Raw genomic sequence first — 20,156 nt, 5'->3', positions numbered from 1 at the left:
CGATCTGGCTTGCAATTTGAACTGTAGAAAGTTGATAAAAATGCGTGCAAAATCAGGAGAAAAATTGCGCTACTTTAAGAATTATTGGTTGCCCGATTCGGGCCACCAAAACTTAGCATTTTTCAATAATGGTTGCCGGAGGAGCCTTGCCGACACAAACGAGAAGAGAGGTAACTTATTTCACGATAATCCACTTTTTGTAACCTCTTTCACTTTGTCCCGTTTTTCCTATTTCTTTTTTTTTACTCCTTTTATCCTTCTTCCTCTTCTTTAAGTTCTTATCTTTTTATCTTTCATCTTTTTATCTTTCATCTTTTTATCTTTCATCTTTTTCTCTTCCATTTTTCACCCCTCTCCCTTTTTTTCTCAATTTTTTCCCATTGGGTATGCAAATTTAGCGATATCCGACATTATTTTTAATTAGTGCTCGGCACGGGGGTTTCACAGATCCTCCCAACGATTGGTGTCACTGTTGCCTGGTCAGCCACTGCAATGTGCTGTACTTGGCGGGTGAATGAAGTTTCCTAGACTTCTTGTGTGAAGAAATCATTACACACCACGGACAATCCTCATTTTCAGACCGGCTCCTCTTGCAGCACAATCAGGACAATGCACTGACGTTAGTTAATAAAAATAATAGGCCTAGGCCTACATGAACTTCAATACATGGGACTTAACTACAATTTCAACTCCTTTAAGGGAAGATATTGGCTAATTACGGCATTGACCAATATTCAAAATACATCAAAACGTAACAATAGATGAAAAGTATTTAATAATCAGCAAGTAGAATTTGTAATCCTGAATTAACAAGTTTGAGGTTCAATTATTACCAGACTGTGAGGCGCGGTACGGTACGGTACTTCAGTCAGAAGTTCAGTCTTCAGATCGATGAATTCAGCCCGTACCGGTACTACATTTTCGGATTGAATATGTGATCAATATGCAAATCAATTTATTAGTTTTTGTGGGTTTTTTTGCTAATGCTAGCTCTTACCATGGATCATGCTATTACTTTCATTTTTCTTATTATAAAGTAGTTTTTTTTTACTTTTCTTGTTTTACCTGCATTTATTGTATCATATAGACTAACTTATACCCATAGGCAAACCAGTAGATCCCACCTCACGAGCCATTCAGAGTCTGCATAGCAGACTAGGTACCGGTACGTAGATGTAAGCTGCGAGGTATAGTGCAGCGCAGCGCAGGCAGTGTCGTGAAAAAGAACTGAAACGCGGAGCCGGAGACGAAGACGAGGTCAGATTACTTCAATCATTAAGTTCTCGAATAGAAGGGTCAGAACTGTGAACGTCCGTTATTTCAAGAATGGAACAAAATACGCTCGCAACAAATTTCATTATTGGCTGCATTTTCTGGCCAGCATCATTTCATTTGATATGGTTTCTGCTGTCTTTCGTACTTTCCGACACAAAGGCCTGTGGATCTGCGATGCGGTAAGGTTAGGTCGGGCGGCAGGCGGGGGGCCTGGGACCCTTTTCTCATAAGGCCGTATCCAATTGTCTTAAGAGAAATATTCTTGTATCTTTAGAGTTACAATAAAATCTGTATTCCGAAAATTCTTGTATCTTTTCTCGTAAATTTTCTTGTAACTTTCGCTGAGCGCGAACGTACATGTACTATGATGATTATGAAACTATGAATATGAATGATGATGTCAGAGCTAGTAGTAGAACTAGAACTTAGACTTGTTAGAAGTAGAATTATGCGTAAAGTTAAAAACGGCGCATAAATATCCCTTTGCGCAAGATAACATATCGAGATAAAAGGTATTCTGAAAATTCTCTTATCTTTGCATTGTTTACTTCCTTGCAAAATACAAGAAAATTTACAAGAGGTAGGGAGCTATTGATTGTAATTAGTATAATATTATTGTTGCATGCGATATTTGTCCGTCTGCAATAATTATTTTTGCTGCATCCCGCAAGAACATCGTGTTTTACAAAAGGAGACATTGGTGTTCGAGACGATAAATCTTTTCAGAGAAAATATGTCTTTGAGAAGAGCCATGTGTATTTTTAGCACAGAAGCGCACACAAGCATAAGCGTCGGGGGCGCAAAGAAATTACGCCTCATATCAACAATGCGCTTCATTATTTTTCAGAAGAGATGCTTCTATTGGTTGACTTAAGCATATAATGATTAATGATTGGTTGATGATGAAATATTGGGTGTGTCAGAGTTAAAATAGGGGACGTCCTTACAGAGATAAGACAATTTTCAGAATACCGATTCAAGATAATTTTAGCGAGCTGTTATCTTGCTGAGTTACAAGTAAAGTTAAGACAATTTTCAGAATACCACCCCGGGACAAGTTAGTCATATCTTTATCCACCAACCACGGATTTAGTTCCAATCTTACTAAATTGTTTCACGAAGGGCTTCCTAACTAGAATCCCTCAATATCGATACTATCGGTCTAGAAAAAGCAGACGACGTAGTCGATCTTGGCTAACCTAGGCTTAGGTTTAGCTTGCCTTAGTCACAAAAGAAGCATAATTTTCAAAGAGCAAAATTACATTAAGCTGCAAATATTGTGATGAGTTGGAAATAAATCTAGACTTAATAAAAAAAAAAACAGTGGCAATATGCACCATACATGCTTAATGGAGCATTCAATTGCTGAGAGAATCAAATTATGGATAATTCATTTGAAGGCGTGGAAGTTGAGATGGGTACCGGTACCCCCGGGATATCAAATTTTAATAGTTTACAGAAGTAAATCATTATTCTTTGTAAAAGAATGATCATTTAATAGGGTCTATACGTTTTTTTATGATTCCAAACATCAAAATATAGTGTTACATAAATTGTTTAAATTTTTGATACCGAAACATACAATTCGACAAATTCTATGCATAAATATAGATGTTTCTTGTTTCACTTTTCATCAATTTGAATAACATCTAACTCAAACGTAGGCCAATTGGATATACATGCTGATGCAATATAATACTACATTATGTAGTTTATCTAGCTATTCATGACTTATGTGTTTGATGATTATGATAATGATATTGATCTCTATGCAAATGATAACTGTTAAATGGTAATGATTATAGTAATATAGCATAATAATACATGTACCGGTAGTGACGATATTTTTATATACAGTGACAATAATGATATAATCTATAAAAATATAATTTACAGTGCTCTTTACCTTATTTTCCGTATGTCAGATGTCTTACATTAGCCTTAAAATTTATATTTAAAAACATAATTCCATATTTATTTCTCAATGTGAATCTTCCACTTTGCGATTTAATTTTATATCCCAATCTCAACCTTCTTCACAACTTATAGATTTGTTTATTGAATTTAGTGCATGTATTTCAGTTATCATTACCATATTATAACTTTTATTTATAAATATCTTTGGAATTTATTTTGTAACATGCTCTCATCTATAATTACCTTGTAAGTGCAAGATACCAACATCAATTAATTAATTGTTACTTTATATTATTTGACTATTTCATTTCACTTATGTAACTATGAAATTTATGTTTACACTGTAATCTTTGTTTGTATCAGTCTCCCCACTGTTTTAACAAGGAAGTATTTGTACAATAAACCAAAATGAATGAATGAATAAATTAGAGATAGAATTCATCAAAATCTTTATCGATTCAATTATTTTACTATTTCAAAATGAATTGTTTTGAGGCGTTTTACCAACAGTTTTTATGGTTTCTATGCAATATAATTATTATTGAATAATCTACATGTATCCCACTTGTTTTGCTATACAGTGCGTCCCACAAAAAATGAAACCGAGATTTAGCGATGATTTATCAAAACTTAATCATGAATACAATAGTCAAATGACCTACCAATGTAAAGCTTAGAATCTCCTCTTTCATCTGAAATTACTTAGATTATTTCTCATTTATGCATAAAATAATGTCAGATAGCCCTGACAGTAGGCCTGGTCTAGACAGCTGAAATGTGTCTGTTTGGAGGAGTTCTTCAATATTTGTTTGTTTTTCCTTTACAAGGTAACATGTTCATGAATGATTCCCACCTCTATTCAAATTCAGTTCTTAACGTTCTTCAAAGACTCAACTGCAACAAAAGTGTTCTTATCAAGTTTACAGAACATAAAGCAACAAAAAACTTGTCAAAGTAAAGTCCATATAATTGTACAAATCAACAAGTGGTTCCCTAATAACCCACTGAACCGAACTTGTAAGGGAAACTCACTTCTAAAATTTAATAATCTTCTAAATAAAATGTATAAAGGCCCTTCCATAACCTTAAAACCTAAGTATATATGGCTCTTTATTCAGGTTAGGTTTTGGTACATTAATTCAAATTCTTATAGTTTTCAATTCCTAATAGGTTCTGATGGAACAGAGACCTAGCTCTTTGCTTCAAAATTACTTTTAAAAGACAAAAAAATAAAACTTAAAAACTATAGCAAATTGCTGTAGACAGATTAAAGTGTTTGAAACTCTCTTGTGCCCTTACAATACTCTCAAAATATTTATAATTGAAAATTGATCAGTTCACATGGATCAATTTCTAGGCTTAGGCTTGTGGATTAATTAAAAAAACAGATCTAGGGTTTGCCTAAATTATATTTTTATGTAGAAAAAAGAAATCATGTTGGAGATTTCATTTATGCATTTGTGAAATACAGCTTGAGATAAGATAATATTTCAGGTAATTTAGATAAGTTTGAAATGCAATTAGGTCTTCCATGAAGTTGGGGCACATATAGTGACATTTTAGCATGAATCAATTTACTACTTAGTACTTACACTATACATTTATTGTTTGTAGGCTTTACATTTGGATTAAGACCATGCATTTTACCAGAAATTTTGTACTATTTATAATGAAGTTATTGACCATAATTACATGTACATGTATGTATACCACTCTTATATGAACATGGTGTCCAAGTAGCATCAGTATTATCATTTTGTCCTAAAAGTAAAAGAGTCAAATTATGGCAATTCAATGTACCAAAATTTGATAGAGTACATTTACTTGAACCCAGGTAGCTATTAATACCTCAGATTTCTTATGCATATCTTTATTCCTAAAAGAAATCACAAAATGTAAAGCTTTCAAACAATAATATTGATTTATTCTGAAATTAAAAAAATATTCTCCAACTTAATATATTACATGTATATGTATACAGTGTGTATCCCTTCTCACTTTTCTGAAATCTACTGTAAAACAAATTACCTTATTTCAACTGCTAATAATACAGGGATATTTTATGATACATTCTGTATCTGCAATTTCTTTCTACTTTCATTATGATCTGAAAATTACATTTTTTTAACAGACTGGTGTCTATTATTCATGCTATCTTAGCAGCGGCTGTGGGAACTATATCGGTCAGGGCTACACACAAAGACATCATTCAAGATGAGTGAGTATAAAATTTATCATTATAATGGTTGATGATTTTGATAGTCTGGTGGAGATGATCTTTGTTATAGTGGTGGTGCCGCCCGTGATGATGATGATGAGGATGAGGATGTTACATCTAAGTATAATTGTTGTGATGATGGGTATGTCTGTGATGCCGATGGTCATGATGAAGATAGATGTAGAAGTATATCAGTACCATAATGAGCTGAATGTGCAACTGTAAACATTGAAGCAACCAGACATGACATACATATTGGGGTAAAATTTCTAAAAAGCTGTGAACGAGCAAAGCTAGCAAGCAAAACATTTGATCTTTTTTATACAAAAATCTATTTTTGTGATAAGTTTTGATATAATCAGAAAATAATGTCATATTTTACTCTATTTTTTCTGTTTCTTTGGACTTTCTGTTTTCCTTTTTTTTTAATGATGGGGGAGGGGTACATGGCCCCCATCTGCATGCCAGTGAAGTACGTGTAGGAGAAAGGTAGATATAAAGTTTTAGATCAGTTCTTGGAAACTAATTGGATTAACATAAATGGAAGATATGGGGGGGAGGGGTAGTTGATATAAAATTTTAGATTAGTTCTTGGAAACTAATTGGATTAACATAAATGGAAGATATGTGTGGATTCTATAGAAGAATAACAGAATATTGATAATTGATATTTCTTTTAATGGATGTGCACCCATCCTTTCCCATTCTGCATTCAAGTTAGAATCCATCTACTGTAGTTTTAACACATATATGATGAGGTTATCTGCTGTGAGACACAAAGATATTTGTCAATTTACATGTGTGTTCTTGTTTTTTTCTCCCCATGTATTAGTCACTGGCTGTTAAACTACTTTGCTGCATTTGCCTATCCGTACATGCCATACGACACTTATGCCATGTACCATGCCTACATACGGGAAAGAAACAAGCAAGATCAACCCTTTTTCACAAGATTGGCATCATTTATAAAAGCATCAAAATTGGAAGTTTTTCATCATGCAATCTCCACATTCCTGGGCTATCCCATTATACTAGTAAGTAAACTTGTAATGATATCATAAAAGTGATGATAATGATTCTGATGATGATAATGATAATTGCTGTAATAATGGTGATCATTGTAATAATGATGTAATATCTTTAGGTTCTTATTAATGATCTACATACTAAGCACTATTAAAAGAACATAATTTAAATCAGATATTATCATGTGTATTAAACCAAGCAATTTTTCACTCAATGTTGTAAATTATTGAAAAAGAAATTGAATTTGAATCAGAACATATTGGGTTACCATTTGGATTCTTAATGTAAGTTTGCTTCGAATTTGTACCATAGTGTGACCATGTTTTGGATGACATTCATTAAGTTTTGGCAATATATAATTTGCATAGAGAATGCTAAACTTAAATTAGAATTAATCACAAAATGAGATTGAATCATTTTATATTTGTGGGGGCTACTCTACAACCTATTAATTACATGTACCTAAATCTGCAATACTGGATAAGCTATAAACTTGTTGTGAATGGGGATTTCCAGGGCTCCTTTTTGTTTTTCCAAGGCCCTCTGGCATTTCAGTGTCAAAATTGCCCAACCCCTCCCCCCTGTTTAATTTTTCCCCTCTTGTGCCCATATGTTTGTGCCTAGTGATTTTTTTTTCTAAAAGTCGTAAATAGTTGAAAACTAGACAAATATGTTGGGCTGCGGATTCGTACTCATCTGATATTCTATTAGATGGATGTGTAGATTTTAAACATAAAAAAGATTGAAATAAAATGAATGCACAATGATTTTGTCATAAAGGAGGGGGAATTGGGATATGTATTTGGGCGCCCGTATGGGCAGTGCGGCTAAAGCCGGGGTAATATAGCAGCTCTACATGTATGTATCCTCAGAGTAAAATGCACTTTATTAATCCTGCTATTATTATAATGATTATTACCATGTGATAATGTACCTGTCTCTCTTTTCCTCTCTTCCCTTTCAAAACAGCGCTATCGTCACAACAAAGGAACCTTTATTGTAGGATGTGTCTACATGACAGAATACAGCACACCATTTGTAAACTTGAGAAAGATTCTTATCAAGGTGGGTACAGTACACAACAAAAAACCCTATAGTATTTTATACTTTAAAGTCAAATTCTGTAGAAGAAGTGAGTTTACCAGCCAGGAGATGTCACTCAATAGCTTGTTAGCATTCCATGTCAGGGTATTTGATAGATTGTGCTACTGGAATGACTCAACCTTGAATGCTCGAGAGAGTAACAATATCCAAAAATGCTACTCAAGAGTATAAATACTGTATCCAATGTAATCATCTTTTTGTGGCTTATTGGTTTCATTTTTTGCTCATCCTGCCTTAACTTAGGGCCAGAGGAGCTTGTGCTTATTTGTCATTTCATGTCCAATTTCGATTTTGTTTGCCTTATATAATAGTATTATGTAGAGGATTCATACCCTGTACACAGAATTTTGAAACTCATTAAATATGCCAATTTATTTGCATTTTTCAATTTTCAAAAGTCACTATAAGATGCGTCTTTATTTGCTGACTAATTTTTGTTTTCCATCTGGTAGAGCTGCATGAGGTAATATCAAACTTTTACACAGAATTCAAAATAGTTTTATTGGAAAATCATGCTATTTATGTGAAAATCTATTTCAAAATCACCAAAATGCATCTCATTGATTTGTCAATCAATTTCAATTCCATTCATATGATATCACTTGGTGGGGGTTATGCTAAACACAAATATTTCAAAGTCATGAACTAGTTTAAGCAAAATGTAGCATTAACTTTTAATCAGATCAATTTATGTTACTAATAGGATTTCTCATTCACTACAATGTCAACTGAGCTAAAGTTGAAAATTATGTTAATTCCTTCACCAGATCTATCGTGAGTTATGACATTGCTTCGACTTAGATAAACAATGCTTAAAGCATTTGATGATTAAAGAGAAGGGTCTTATCAGTGTCTTTGACTTAATCAGTTCCAGCATTTTTTTACTAACAAATGAAAAAGACATACACCCCCCTTATCAAATCTCTTATCCTAAAATGATGTACAGTACAGTTTCACAAGAATACACATTATGATAACATTACATAAGCAGGTTGATTTCTCCAATACTAGCCATTTAAGGCTTTGATTCTTGAATATTCTTGAAAGGGGTAGTTTTCTGGGAGAAGTAACTTTACATTTTAATGGGACTGTACCAATACTTGTCTTTTCTTTTAGAATGGTTATGGGTCCTCATTGATGTTCAGTATCAACAACCTTCTTGTCCTGATAATGTTCTTCCTGGTGAGAGTAGCTCTCTGGCCTGCAATGTATGTCATCTATGCTATCAACAAGCAGCAAACATTCTCTCAGGTCTTAGTAAGTGTTCCTTATGGGTGCCACATAGCTATGGCAATAGTGATGGCTCTCCAGACATCATGGTACGTCATTTTCTGCCGTGGATTCTTCAAGGCACTTGGGAAAAGCCCAAAGCAAGATTCAGTCAGTACAAAGCAGGATTGATTCTGTCCAGGAACTTTCGCCTGGTACCCTTTTCATATAGCTTGTTTTAAACAGTAATTGGTAGTGTTTAAACAGCAATTGTTAATGTCTACTAAAATCATGTATTTTGATTGGATGATATTAGATTTGTTGTATGCATTTAACGTTTGATATTTATTACATGTTTTATGAAATGGGGGCCCGGTGCTTTTTCGTAAACCAAAATTATGGTTACATAATGTAACTTTGTGTGTGGATGTTGCAATCTTGCACATTGGTATTATTAAATTCAGATAACTTAAATATTGTAGGTCATAAGGTCAATCAGTTTTAGTCTCTTTAACATAATTTTCTTTCATTTTTATTCTAAATGCAAGTACATATCATTGTCGTGTAAATATTGGTTGTGTAGATATATTCTTCTTTTCATGAAAAGTTAGGACATTATTTCAGGCATCTCAATTGGCATTCCATATACAACTTAGCTTGTCAGGTTTTTCATATCTTAACAAGCAATTTTGTGAAACAGGGTACTGGGATACCCCTCTTGGGAATGTATTTCTCAGTTTGAGGATGAAGGAATAGAGTTTATATAGGTTTCAATCTGCCTTTTTAGAATTTGATTGATTGATCATTTATAATCTTCTTTATTTGATGAATCATATAGGTATATGATACTTTACTGTACCTATTAATCTGATCTCTACCTTATTATTAAAAAAAAACAAAGGAAAGAATAAAGGAAAAAAGTGGAAAAATAGAAAGAAATGAATAAGCTACAAAGAAGGAGAAAAGATAAGGTTAAAAAAGGAGAAAAAATGAAAGAAAAAAAAAAAAGATGTAGAAGAATTAGAAGAAGAGAGACATGAAAAAAAAAAAAGATTTTCGAGAAAGATTTTTGTCTCTGTATTGTACATACAATGAGAAAGAAATCAAACCATAAGATATTTTCAAATATCAATAACATTTGTTTGTGGGGTAGTGGATTAAATTGTGTCCAAATATGCAAATTAGGACAAGAATTATGTGCTGCCTATATTTTGAAATATGATTACAACAGTAATTTAGAGTATAAAAAGGTTAATTGCCCTTGGATAAGCTTTAACATGGCAATGAATGAGGATTTTTTAGGGCTCTAGCGTTTCGGGGGCTAAATCGCCCAAGCCCCCATATAATTTTTCCGCGTATGTTTCTATTTCTAGCATGTTTGAATAACAAGCACTTTTGTGATACAGGGTACTTGTATACTCCTCTTTGGAATGTATTTCTTAGTTTAAGGATGAAGGAATAGAGTTTATGAAGTTTATCTGCCATTTTAGAATTTGATTGATGGATCATTTATAATATTCTTTACTTGATGAATCAATAGGTATACTGTACTACAAAACTGATCTTTACCTTATTGAAAAAGACAAATAAAGGAAAGAAGAAAGAAAAAAAGAAAGGTGGTAAGGTAGAAAGAAAAAATAAGCTACAAAGTAGAAGAATAGAAATGGTTAAATGGGAAAAATGATGAAAGAAAAAAAATAAACAAAGATGTAGAAGAATTAGAAGAGAGACATGTAAAAAAAAGAAAAGAAATATTTTCAAGTAAGATTTCAGTCTCTGTATTGTACATACAATGAGAAAGAAATCTAAACATAAGATATTTTCAATTAAATCTCAATAACATGCTCTAGGTGTAGATGTAATTTCCTCTTAAATCTGTTTGTATATATGTAGTGGATTCAATTATGAATAAATAAGGAAATTAGGACAAGATTTGTGTGCTGCCTATATTTTGATATATGATAACAGTAATATACAGTGCGTCCCAGAAAAAATGAAACCGAGATTTAGCGATGATTTTTCATAAATTAATCGCAAAAACAATCCACAAATGACCTACCATTGTAAAGCTTAGAATCTCCTCTTTCATCTGAAATTACTTAAATTATTTCTCATTCACGCATGAGTGAGCAAAAACAATTTGAAGAGGGGATACCAAAAAGTCACATGGCGGGCTGTATCTGGATTTCCAAAAGAAAACCACATTTTTAAAAGTTCAATATCTGCTCTTTAATTTGATACCTCAATTACAGAAAATGGTCAAGAAATAACAAAGTTCTGGTTATTAGAAATAAGGCTTGAATTTCAATCATTTCATGAAATGAAGAGGTTTTACAGACGAGCGTTCAAACTCACTCGACTCTCCGTTTTGTTGACGATCAGCCATGCATTAAGTCTTTTGTTAACCGTGCGATAGCTTCTGTGGGAAACCGGTGAAGACACGTTTATTTAATGAAATTATGGAAATACAAGCATTTTTTCGAGGGAACATAACTTTTTGACTTCTTGACCATTTTATGTGATTAAGGTATCAAATAAAAGAGCAGATTTTTTACTTTTTAGGCATGCGATTTTCTTTTTGATACCCCCGCCAAATGGGTTTTTTGTATAATTTTTTCAAATTGTTTTTGCTCACTCATGCGTGAATGGGGAATAATCTAAGTAATATCAGATGAAAGAGGAGATTCGAAGCTTTACATTGGTAGGTCATTTGTCTATTGTATTTATGATTAAGTTATGATAAATCATTGCTAAATCTCGGTTTCGTTTTTTCTGGGACGCACTGTATAGTATTAAAAAAGGTTAATTTTTCTTTGCCAGTGAGAATAGAGGTATTTTAAAGTGATATTTTTTATGCAGATATTCCAATGAATTTCTAATTATCATATCCATGTTATATGAACATGTTTCCGTAAATGATCAACAGCAATTTTGAAGGATTCATTTTTTTGTTACAAATACTTAACTTTCTAAGATATATTTATGCAGAGTTTACATGCACCTTGTTTATCTAAAGTCAAGACTCTAGACTACAGTGAATGTATATTTGCCACATGTTTACAGGCAAATATTTGTATTATTTTTTTTCTTGGGCTACTTTTCACAACCCACTGTCTCAATCTGCTGCATTGGATTAGCTTTAACATTGCAATAAATGGGATTTTTTTTCATTTCAGGGGCTCTATTGAGCTTTTCAGGGGCTAAATCATCCAAGCCCCCTTATAATTTATCCCTGTATGTTTATATTTCTAGCATGTTTGTATTCTAGCCTTTTTTTCAAGGCATTCTTTACTTCGTGATTAAAATATTGTAAATTGGTTTCAAAGATCTCCGATATTTTCAAATAGCAGAGGCGGCAACATCGTTATTAAAATCTTAACCAAGGTTAAGTTTATTAAATGTCTTCATAACTTGGAAAAATATGGACCTGGTCATGAAACCTGGAATTAAGGGTATTAAGTATCTTAAGTATATTATTATTAATCTTCTTGAATTAGTTTCAGGTCACATGATCCAAGGTCAAAAGTCATTTGGGGTCAATAAACATTAACCATGTTAGGGTATCAACATTGAAAAATCTTAACCAAGGTCAAGTTTTTGAAATGTCAGTGTAACTTCATGAAACTTGGGCATAAGGGTAATCTACTATCACTGATCATCTTGCTTGAGTTTCAAGTAACATGATTTAGGTCAGTCAGGTTAAATGAAATTTGACCATGAGCTGAATTTTTAAGATGATATAAATCCCTAGTATTTCTTAAAACTTTCATATAATGGTTATCAAGTATCAGCACATGGATGAATGTAATTTCAAGTAACTAGGCCAAAAGCATTGATCATTTAGGGGCCAATCAGTGGCATACAGATGGGGGCCCAGCCCCCCCCCCCTCAAAAAAAAAGTTCTGACCAAGACAACAAAAAAGAGAAAAGAAAAGGAAAGAGAGAGAGGGTGAAATTTTGCATTATTTTCTGAATATTATGTCCAAATCAATCACAAAATTTGATTTTTGTAATTAAAGTGTCAAATTTTTTTGTCACTGCTCGCACCTTTTTTTGTTTTGTTTTTTACAAATGGCCTGATACGCCATATCTGGCCCCCTCAAAATTGTGGCTCATTACGTCACTGAGGTCAATAAATTGATGTCAATCTTCAAAAAACAAAACAAATGTGAAGATTTTGATTTTTTATGTTAATTTTTACATTAGTAGTATTATATCAAACATGGATAAAAATAATTGACAGTTATCAGGTTACAAAGGTTATTTCAGATCAACTTGGATAAGAATTTGATATTTTGTTAATTTTAATAAAAACAAAATATTCAATCATGTTAAATGAAACTTATATGAGATGGTATCGGATAACACTAATAGATCATAGAATAGCAGTCATTGTGTTTTGTAATCCTTTGGTTCCTGGGTATTATATTTTTGTTTTGTAACTTGCCCATAACCCAATAGGGATCAATTGTAGAGTTGGTTTGTATGATTGATTTCTCATCATCATGTTATCTATTGCAAAATCAGCCCTAAGATTTGTGTTAAGTGGTCATGGTTACAGTTGTTCACAATATCACTTATATGCTAGCACCCCCCCCCCCCAAAAAAAAAAAAAAAAAAAAAAATGAAGAAGAAAGAAGTAGATGCCATTTTGTTACCCATAAACAAAGCTGGATTGTAATTTGTACACACTATATCATAAAATGCCCAATATGAATTATGATATACTGCCCTCTATTCCTTACTGCCATTATGTTTCGTGGAATGATGAGCTATATAGATATTGTCACATCTTTCTTCTGGCAGATCTCATTTTTGCAGTTGTTTCGCATTTTAATGTGTTGCCCTTGAAATCCAAACCACAATAAAATTGGCTATGTTTGGCTTCCCTGTAAAATGTAGCAGAGCTTGTAGGGATTGACCAGGGCCCCTTCTTACAAAGGCTTGCAATTGATCCAATCATCCACAACTATGGAAAGCCAGCAACATCTAAACTGCATGTTTGTTAAAAATATTTTCTAGAGATGATGTATATTCATACATTCAATCATAGTTTTATTGAAAATTCAGTGAGCTTCACTTTCTTTACAAGGACATTGTGCAATTTTCATGTAGAAAAAAAATTATGTTGATGGATTTCCATACAGTTGAGGTCGATCGGATCAATCGTAATTCTTTGTAAGATGGGCCAAAAATCAATTAATCACATGTACTTGATTCATATTCAGAATAAGGAAAATCAAAGCTAAGTTATGAATTTTAGATAGTATTGTGCTGAATTGAAAAGTTTGTACATGTATTACCGATAGGTCTTTCACGGTATTATTACTCAGCATTCCTTGAAAACACTTGAAAAGCTAGTCACTGTCCGTGTTTCTATACAAGCATCTTATAGAGATGATATGGTTGTTCTGTTTAGATACTTGATCCATTTAGCTATGTGTGCGACATAACTCCAGCTCAGGTCTATAGAATATGTATATAGTAAACTCAATTCAAATCTTGTTCAGTGGAATTACTATAATCAGTGGACCATTTGATAAAGCTTTTTGTTGGTTATCTGTGACATGGTGCATACATTATGAGTAATATTGAGATGTATGATAATCTAATATTGATTGGAATCACCAAATATTTATAGTGTAGGAGTCATTCCTTTGGATTACAAATTTTGGCACTTTCCCTGTTTTCTATGTCATGGAATTAATTTCACTTGTAAATACTGATTGATACCCACTGAATTATTTAACAAAACTTTATGCAATAATGTTTGAAATTTTCTGTGTATCTTATGATTATGATGATGTACATGTTTGTTATATGGATTACTAATAAATGATATGATGTATGACCTTGTTTTGATTGTACACCTCTTATTTTGCTCAGAGTAATTACTTGTTATAAGGTTTGGTTTTCTGAATGTCAACTAAGTCAGTTGTTGATCATTTGGAGGTGAAGCCTAGGAACTCATTCTATCCCCCAAATTGACACCCCCTGTTTATTTTCTTGTTTGAAACTTTGGCCATTTCAGAATGTGATTTAATAAGATACTCCTGGCTGATAATTATTATATCTAAATAAATAGAGAAATTCTTTGAGCAAAACGCTGTAATTTTATTAAAATTTGACTACAAATAACGAAGTTATTGAATTTTAAAGTTTATCAGTTATATGCATGTTGCCATGAATATTCAACAGGTGGACTGATGTCAAATCCCAAATTATTTCATATCATCATAAATGTGTGTATGATATGTCTCCCTTATGAATTAAGTTGCGTCAATGAATATTTAATGCACTCGATCATTTGTCAATCCATTTTTTTAGTTCTTGGAGGACAAAATTTAAATGAACATAGTATCGTGTAATAAAATACAAAAGAACAAGTTAGTGGGGATATGATGATATAAATTTGCTCTTTGATCATTCATGAAGACATGCATAAAACTGTTTCTCTGAAATTATACAAATCTTTTGACTTTTCTTCTTTGTCCAATTTTGATGAAATTTCCAGTGTTAATGTTTGATTTTTCTTAGCCTGTTAAAATCATATTTTCAGCCTGGAGTACCCCTTAAAGAGAAATTAAACCACATCCTGTGTCCCCCCTTCTTAAATCCAAGTACCATCCGCATTGTTCTCTGCCTTTTTCAACATCAATTTCAAAAATAAAGGAATACACAAAATAATTACTGTTGAACTTAGTTTCATTTAATCTTATATTCACAACAAAGATTGACAGTGGTTGATAAAAATATAAAACTTAAAATCAAAATCGTGAGAAAAAAGTAAATTAAAAGACAAACATTTCAGTTCATAGTATATTATGGACTAATAATGACAAACATATACAGAAGGCACATATCAAAAATATGGTATCGTGTATAGTAAACACAATATTTGGGCTTTCAATAATATGTCCATATCCTTAGAAATTCCATATTTATATCAATTTCGGGCGGGGTGGGCTCAAATGATTTAAATGGAATGTTTACCACAGTTTTACTTGAATTCAATTGAAACGGAAAAGTGACATTTTATCTTCGAATACTTGTCCACCAAGAAAACAAATGTCTGCATACAGCCATGGTGGTCTTGTCAATCTGTCAATTGTAAGCAGTTCACGAGTTACGCTCAACTTTACGAACGAATGGTTACCCTTCCTTGTGCTAAGAGAAGATACACACATTTTTCATATCTTGACATAATGGAATTGTATTTCGTATAAATATCCATGCAAGTTAGAGTGTAAAAAGTCAACTTTCTTTATTTACACTCGATATTGATGAAATTTTCAACTGTTGACTCGAATAACCTTTTTAGGGTACTGGGTTTGGCCTTTTAAATATGACACTTTCTTTCTGGAAAAGTCTAAGATGGACAGGGTTCGAATCTTAGATTCAGCACCAATTCATTTTGGCAAGACGTTTCCATCAATATCTCTCTCCCACTGATCCATGTGTATGACGAATGGAATAATATCCTCAACATGGCCCTTCATGTTGAAACATAATGGCAAAGGCGATATGCTTCCGAGCTAGTTTAAAACAAAGTTACTATCATTTCTCTCCCGGGGGTCATTTCTATTACCTGAAAATCATTGAAATGGCTATAATACGCCACTGTTGTGATACTTTTCGCATACTTCTGTTGCAGTTTTATTGGTTTTGATCATTAGAACACCTTATTGAACCTAACTCCGCATGCTTATAAACTTTCGACAGTCATTCTGAGCTAATTTACCTCCTTAAAAGGGATAGAACAAAGACAGAGCGTGAATTATACAGCCATGCATCTACCTGCCCAAAGAGGTCACATTACTATTAGTCACGGGTCGCGTGTTTTTCCCCCACTTTCGATAAGGGCCAACTCTGTTTTGGAATTCTGAATCAGACTACAAATCTTGCACTTGTATATTTCAGTATTGCCTCAATTATTGATAAAAAATGAAAACTTTGAAAAACCGTTCAAGAAGAGATTTTACCTTGCGCATCATTTTACCGATCGCGCCACACAAGTAGAACTGATAGATGCGATGGAAATTACGGTATATTCTGTTCCATGTATACCATAAATATTCATGAGGCGTGGTCTGACTAAATAAACTCTATTTATATTAATTTATGATTTACCCTTAAGGTAAGAGAAACAAAAAACGCTTACGGACCACGCCCCATGCACTGTCACACTACAACTTGGTTGAAATATACATGCAACGACGGATGTTTCGGATCATGATCCATTCACTGGAAAGGGAGATTAATAAACAATCCATTGTACAATAAGAATATTGAACGAATAGTCTATGGCAAAACATGAACAAAAAGTTCACATCAATTATAAATTGCCAAAAGGTGTGAAAATGGGTCAGATGCATAAAAAGTAGCAATTGCTTTTTTTAGGCTTTTGCTTGATTCCGTATGCATACAAATAAGTGAGAAAATGCTTTTACTAGTAAGTTCAAGCAATCGCTAACTGACTGCTAGCATTTCCTTGACGATTAAGCTAAATTGCTAAAAAGCGTATGCATAAAGCGAACATTTCGTTTGTGCGTTTAAGCATTTGCTTGGGTTTTTTCAAGCTCCGTCAGAGCAGCTTGAGCGTATGCTTGATCAGGGCGTTCGCGTTTTTTAATCAAGTTTATGCACCTGAGAGAGAACCCTAAGGTGTACCGTATGCAGCATGTACATATTTTCTTCCTCATAAGTGTAGATAGAATGTCAAATACATACATTTATCAAAAAGAAACAAGTTAGTTTGACACCACCTGTGAGGAAAAGATGTTATATGAAAGAAGTGACAATTTGCAATGCCACACCTTTGCGTTCGAGTCCTGCCTGTTCTGTGAGTCGCGTTCGCACCAGCGCGATGTCGTTATTGTTCAAACCGCTAGCAATTGCTTTCTGAAGGCAAGAAAATGGTTCAAGCACTAGCAAAGGGTTAGGCTTACGCATATGGAATAAAGCAATTGCTATAGCATATTTTGTTTGGCTGGCTATTGCTTTTGCTTGAAGCAATTGCTTGCCAGCAGTTGCTACTCTTTATGCATCTGACCCAATGGCTCAAGCATCTGTTTATAATCATACCGCTGCTTATTTGCCAATTTCGAACAATGTAAATGATCATATATGTACATATCTTGTATGTAATTTTTTTTTCACTTTAGTGATGGTCACAGTGTGTACATTGTCATGACATGCGAAAACAAATTAATAAATAAATATTCATTTTATCTCTTTACATCCCCGGTGTATTTCATAAAACTTTGTCAGGTATTATAGGTTAAATATAAATTCATAAATGACTGAAACACGGCGACCCATCCCGTATCCATTAAATATCCATTAAATCCCAGCCATGGCGTAATTTCCTTCGGCAAGAAACTGATCCACAATGTGCTGCACTCAACCCAGGTGAGGTAAATGGGTACCGGTAGGAAGTAATTCCTTAAAAAGCTGTGTGCGCTATGAACGCCTAGCTTAGCCGGGTAATATAGGAGCGCCTTGAGCACCTAACAAGGTGGATATGTGCGCAATATAAATACCCTATATTATATAAACCATATGAAAATACTATTGTTATAAAAACAAATAGAAATAACTAATACAGGAGGGGGATAATATACCAATATATATGCAAGGTACGCCATTACCACGTCCCACATTCTCAAAAACCTTACCACCTGTATACCGTTGCTCATTGAGGTCAATAATATAGGGGTTAAGTTAAAAACAAAATTCAGGTTTTATGAATGGATTTTACGCATGGACCTGGTCAATGCTTAAATTCATTGGATGCTCTTGTTCTAGGAATCTAGAAAGTTATCATTAAATGAGAATGGAACCCTCATAACAAGTTTGTCTGTATGAAATTTTATGAGGCGCGATAGCTCAGTCGGTAGAGCGGGGGTTTCGGATTTCGGTGACCCGGGTTCGATTCCCAAGTGGTGCGCTAGTGCCCTTTGGTAAGGCATTTATCCTCATTACCAGGTCCCTCGGAGAGGACATTAAGCCGTTGGTCCCCTGGTTGCTTGCTCACAGGCATTCGTGCTTTCTCAGCAGTCAGGTAAAACAACCTCGGTATAACAAAACAGAATAATTGGACGAACAATAAGAAAATTATGATCATGAATGTCGAGATCAGTAATGCTATGGAACATCCTTCAATTAGCAATGCGACAAAATTGGTGATGTCACGCAAATACAACTCTCTACTATAGTACACTGAATATACCCTTATATAATTATCGTAAAATTTGTTTGTCTATGATGTATTTAATGAAAATTTGATTGATATTTTTTCTTTGATTTGTCTGTTTTCACACAAGATATCTTGTTCCAAGGGTTTCATTCTCCTTTAACCTGCTCTTCGGAATCTAGTCTCCATATACATTACGTGTTGTTATGTCGGGCAAACGTTTACATACATGAAGTTCGACACAAATAACATTTAACATTTTCTAGAAATTGTAATATTAAAAGCATATTGCATCGAATAAAAGTTTACCCTGCAATAAACAGAAATTTTCATTCCAATAATTTCCTGAAAACTAATCAACTTAACATGTCGATTGTTTAAAAGGCAGACAGGATTCATTGAGTTTTCTGCATCGTGAATTATGCTGAAATCAACATAGCATCTCTAGCCCCCCAAACAGTGCAGCATTCCCCATATCCCTCCCGTGTGTATACTCAACATTGCACCATTCTATTAATTTGATTCGTTGGTTTTATGGCAATATCAGCGATCATCCCTACATTTTTTCCATTCTTGCATAACGGATGCAACATTAAACTTATATTGGGGCTCAATCGTATAAAATCTGGCATACATTTTACGATTCTCTTGAATACAGTCCCAGAAATAAATGTCTTTTCAAATATTAAATGGGAGATGGGGAGGCGTGCAGAATCCCTCTCATATAATTAATAATTCCAATCAGTTATTGTTGCTTTTTATACAGCCAATAAGCTTAGACAATTTGTTCCCAAGATCATTTTGTCCATGATAATAATGTCAAGTTTCAATAAAATACATTGCAATAATTTCTAGCGAAGCGATTTACTATAGTGCAGATATAAACCGCCCTGAATTTGTTTCAAACACACACACAAAATATACAATAAAAAATTGTCCACAATTACACTCTTACTCTTCTTCTAACTTCTATTGCAACTGCGTATAACGAAAGAAAATCTAAGGTATTAGTATCACGCAGTATATTTGTCAATAATTATTTTACGGATTTAATGTAAATCCATTATATTCAAACCTTGTTCTTATCATCCATAAGAGTTGCATATCATTATGAATTCTTCGGTTATTTAATACTGGTATTCACACAACTGACACTAATATTTACAAATATGTTGGAAATACTATACACTCTAAAAAATGAAGTGCTAATTT

General features: G+C 33.3%; 1 protein-coding gene across 1 annotated transcript; it reads left to right on the top strand.

The window, feature by feature from the left end:
• The first annotated feature begins 1,147 nt into the window (after positions 1-1,147).
• Positions 1,148-10,503, top strand: LOC129254986 (TLC domain-containing protein 3A-like). The gene is made up of 5 exons (XM_064107549.1): positions 1,148-1,454; positions 5,324-5,410; positions 6,243-6,444; positions 7,406-7,501; positions 8,657-10,503. The coding sequence occupies exons 1-5, from the start codon at positions 1,327-1,329 to the stop codon at positions 8,939-8,941; spliced, it is 798 nt and encodes a 265-aa protein (XP_063963619.1). The 5' UTR covers positions 1,148-1,326; the 3' UTR covers positions 8,942-10,503.
• The last annotated feature ends 9,653 nt before the right edge of the window (positions 10,504-20,156 follow it).

The sequence above is a fragment of the Lytechinus pictus genome, chromosome 2 (genome assembly GCF_037042905.1).
Source record: "Lytechinus pictus isolate F3 Inbred chromosome 2, Lp3.0, whole genome shotgun sequence".
NCBI classification, from domain to species: domain Eukaryota; kingdom Metazoa; phylum Echinodermata; class Echinoidea; order Temnopleuroida; family Toxopneustidae; genus Lytechinus; species Lytechinus pictus.
The sequence above is the reverse complement of the archived record's forward strand: the minus strand, read 5'-3'. Positions and strand labels throughout refer to the sequence as shown.

Coding starts and splice junctions, on each gene's coding strand:
- LOC129254986 (XM_064107549.1), top strand. CDS start 1,327: ATGGAACAAAATACGCTCGCAACAAATTTCATTATTGGCTGCATTTTC. Junction 1,455..5,323: donor GCCTGTGGATCTGCGATGCG/GTAAGGTTAGGT, acceptor TTTTTTTAACAG/ACTGGTGTCTATTATTCATG. Junction 5,411..6,242: donor AAAGACATCATTCAAGATGA/GTGAGTATAAAA, acceptor CCCATGTATTAG/TCACTGGCTGTTAAACTACT.